General features: G+C 75.1%; 1 protein-coding gene across 1 annotated transcript in view; it reads right to left on the bottom strand.

Moving 5' to 3' along the window:
* Window positions 1–3,546, bottom strand: part of H696_01247 (hypothetical protein) — a gene marked incomplete at both ends in the record, with an annotated part of 3,653 nt that extends 107 nt beyond the window's left edge. Inside the window, 2 exons of the mRNA XM_009495131.1 lie at window positions 23–2,526; window positions 2,717–3,546. Coding sequence (XP_009493406.1) covers window positions 23–2,526; window positions 2,717–3,546 — 3,334 coding nt within the window. The remainder of the gene's footprint in view (window positions 1–22; window positions 2,527–2,716) is intronic.
* Between the last annotated feature and the right edge of the window lie 47 nt (window positions 3,547–3,593).

Raw genomic sequence — 3,593 nt, 5'->3', positions numbered from 1 at the left:
GATGAGGTCGAGGAGCTTGCACAGGAGGAGTTCAGCCCGCCGCTGCCGGTCGCGGGCGCGGTCGCGGTAGCGCCGGCGTCAGCGGCCAGGGGCCGGAGAAGTCGCCGCCGAGCATTGATGAACCAGTTGTTCAGCTGCTCCAGCGTCAGCCCGGTGCGATCGAGCAGCTGCTGCTTATCACGCTCAGTCGGGTACGGCCGGGCCGCGTTCTCGAAAAGCCAGTCCTTCAGCACCTTGACCGAGGAGCGGGGAAGATTGGCCCGGCGCCGGGCGGCGGCCGCGGCGGCCGCCGCCGCCGCAGTCGACGGTCTCGGAGGCGCGGAGCCCGGCTGGCTGGCCGGCGCCGCAGTGCTGCTGCCGGTGTTGCTGCCGGTCGCCATCGAGCCGCCGGCTTCGCGATGGGGCCCCGGTTGGGAAGACGCGGCCGGGTGTGGGTCCGCCGCTGTCAGGGTCAATTGCGCCGAGGCCCCTGTCTCCGTGGGGGCGGGGTGGAAGTGCCGCTCGAAGGGGTGAGCCGTTCCCGCGGGAGGAAAATCGTCAAAAGGACCAGCCTGGATGTGTGGCTGGCGCTGCTGCTGCTGCTGCTGCTGCTGCTGCTGTTGCTGCTGCTGCTGCTGCTGCTGCTGCTGCTGCTGCTGCTGATGCTGCTGATGCTGCTGTTGCAGAGACTGCTGCAGGTGAAGCAGGTATGGTGCAGCGGTCGAGGGACCGGTGGTTGGGTCCGCCATCGAGGTCGTCGAGGCTGCCGGGAACGTCGAGCCTCGCGGAAAATGTGAAGGCCCCGGGTGGGGGGAAAAAATAGAGGCCCTCAGGGAGGCCTGAGGAATTTGCTGCTGCTGCTGCTGCTGCTGCTGCTGCTGCTGCTGTGAGAAGGGGTTCCCGTGCACCTGCATCACCGGGCCCTGGCCTGCCGGAGGCGTGTCCTCGCGGGGCAGTGCCGGACCCGGCCGGGCCCGGCGCTGGGAGGCCCCCATCCCCGGGAGGGCTGTCCGCGGGTCGGCCCCGGCTGCCCCGGCGGTGTCCGTCGTGTCGTGCGCCACGGGCACGGGCGGCTGCGGCAGGTGCGGCAGCCGGGGCTGCTGCTGAGTTGGCACCGGCAGGCCCGAGGCCGGTGCGGCTGGCGAGGCGGGGCTGCCGGTGTGCCACTGCGGCGCGACCAGCACCACGCCGCCCGACCCGGCCACCGAGGGCCGGGCCACGCCGCCGGTCGGCCCGGGGCGGGGCGCCTGCACGCCCGGCGAGGCGGAGCCCGGGGCGGCGGGCATTTCGCGCGGGTCCGCCCGCATGGGAGCCGTGCTCGATGGGGAGGGAATGTGCTTCGCGGCCGGTTGCAAGTGCTGGCGGTCGCCGGCGATGAGGAGGTCCGCCAACTTGGCGCCGGGGCCCATGCCGAGATCGATGGAGCCGACGGGGGCGGAGCCGCGGCGCGAGCTCGGCATGCCCCCGGCCGCGGCGCCGGCGGTGGTGGCCGCCAGCCGCGAGAGGAAAAACTCACTTGCCGGGCTGCCGCCGGCGGGGGTGCCGCCAAGAGACAGCCCCCCGGTGGCATGATGCTGGCCGGGCGAGGCGGCCAGGGGCCCGGCGGACAGGCCTGCCAATCCGGCCGCGGGGCCGGCTGCTCCCTCTACGAGTCCGGAAGACCGACGCCGGCGCCGGGCGGGCGAGGCCGCGGCGGCGGCCGCCATCGTGGCAGCCACCGACGGCGGCCCGGCGATGGAGCTGGTGCTGGGGCAGGGGGCCGACATGCGTCGGGAGCCGGGGGCCGGGGGCGGCGCGGCCGCCAGACAACCGGAAATCAAGTCGCCGATGCTGGTGAAGGGGGCATCCCGGGCTGGCGGGCCGTCGCGTATGGCGAGTGCTCCCAGGGGCGAGGCCGCCGCGCCGGGGCCGCCCTCGGGGCTGGCCATCGTCTCGCCGGCAGCCGGCTGCTTGGGCGGGCCGGCCGGGCCCGAGGGCGGCTCCCGAGCTGGGTGGTGCTTGGCACTGCTGGCGGAGCCGGGGTCAAAGGCCGGGAACTCGTCGCCCGGCCCGAGGGGCTGAATGTCGGAGCCTTCCTCGGCTACGGTGGGCCCCTCGCCGAGCAGCGAGCTTGGCAGGGTCGTGGCCGGGCCGGCCAGGGCTGCTGCCGTGAGAGAGGCCCGGCTTGTGGCCCAGGCGGCCGCATGGGGGGGCGGCACGCGCGAGGGGCACCCCTGCCCGGGCCCGCCGTTGGCCGGCCCGCCGGGCCCGGGGCTCCGCGCTTCGGCCGATCGCCCGGACCGCCGGCGGAGGATCTCCTCCATGCGCTTTTCGTCGCAATACTTGTCGAAGGTGTTGGTGTTGGCGATCTCGAAGACGACGTTGCGGCCGAAGCGCCCGCCCCGGCGCATGCGCCCGGGCCCGGGCCCGGCCGGCCGCGCGCCGCCACAGGCCAGGGGGTCCTGAGCCGCCGGCTCCGGCGCATCGTCGGCCGTGGCGGGGCTCCGGCCGGCCAGGTCATCGGGGCTGCCCGGGCGTGGTGGTCGCGGCGGCGTGACGGCCGGGGGGCTGCCAAAAGAAAAAAAAAGCCCATCGGCTCGCCGAAGGTCAGCAAACACCGAGAGGTGCAGCAAGGGGGGGGGGGGGGCCAGAACATAGCGCAAAAGGCCGCAAAGGGGCGCCGGCGCGCGGGCCATGGGGCGGGGGCGGCCCTTCCGGCGGGCGGCCACATTCGGCGGCCGGGCCACGAGCAACGTACAGGGTCTTCGGGCGCTTGGCCACCGGGCTGGTCGGGTGGTCTGCCCCGAGGGGGGCCGACTGCGCGAGGTGCGGCCCCGAGTCCGGCGCACCTTCGGCGGTGGCGGCGGCGGCGGCGGCCGCGGCGGCGGCCGCGGGCAGGGGCGGGCTGCTGCCGGATGACGGGGTCCCGAGGGCTAAAAGGGACGACCGCCGGCGCTTCAGGCCGCAGGCCGCGTCGGCCAGGCTGGACCCCGGGCCGGTCGGCCAGTCGACCGGGCCCCCCCCCAGGTACAGGCCCGAGGCCGGGGGGGCCGCCAGGCTGCCCCAGGGCCCGGCGGCGGCCGGGCGCTGTGCCCAAAGGACCTGGGTTAGGAGGCGCTGGCTGCGCTCCAACACCCGGCGATGCTGGTCCACCAGCCGAGCCAAATAGCGCTCACTCCAATACCGGGGCAGGAGGTCCCCCAGGGTGCCCGGGTCCTGGGCGTGAGCCGGGTCGGCCTCGTCGACGGCCTGGCCGGGGGACGCGTGGTCATCCTCCCCGTCGGGCCGCATGCCGGCCGCCGCGTGGGACTTCAACAGCCAGCAGGCACGCAGGCTCCAGTCGCTGCTCGCCACATCCGAGGACATGGTGTCCAAGATGGAGTGGAGCTGCTGGTGGCTGAGGCCGCCCCCGGGCCACCATTGGGGCGGATCGCGAGCTGTCCCGCCCGGAGCGGCCTCGCCGGTGGCCCGGTCGTCGGCCGATCCCGGGCAGGGGGGGCCTCGCCGGGGAGAACCCCCCCGATCGAGTGCCAGGGGCAGCTCCCGAGCCGGGGCGGCGTCGAGCAGGAAGTTCGGCGATTGCGTCATGCCGACTGCCTTGGTCAAGGGGACACAATGTGCACCGGGGGCCAGGG

Source organism: Fonticula alba, assembly GCF_000388065.1.
Source record: "Fonticula alba strain ATCC 38817 unplaced genomic scaffold supercont2.2, whole genome shotgun sequence".
Taxonomy (NCBI): domain Eukaryota; order Rotosphaerida; family Fonticulaceae; genus Fonticula; species Fonticula alba.
Note: the sequence above shows the minus strand (reverse complement) of the source record. Positions and strands in the feature narration are given on the sequence as shown.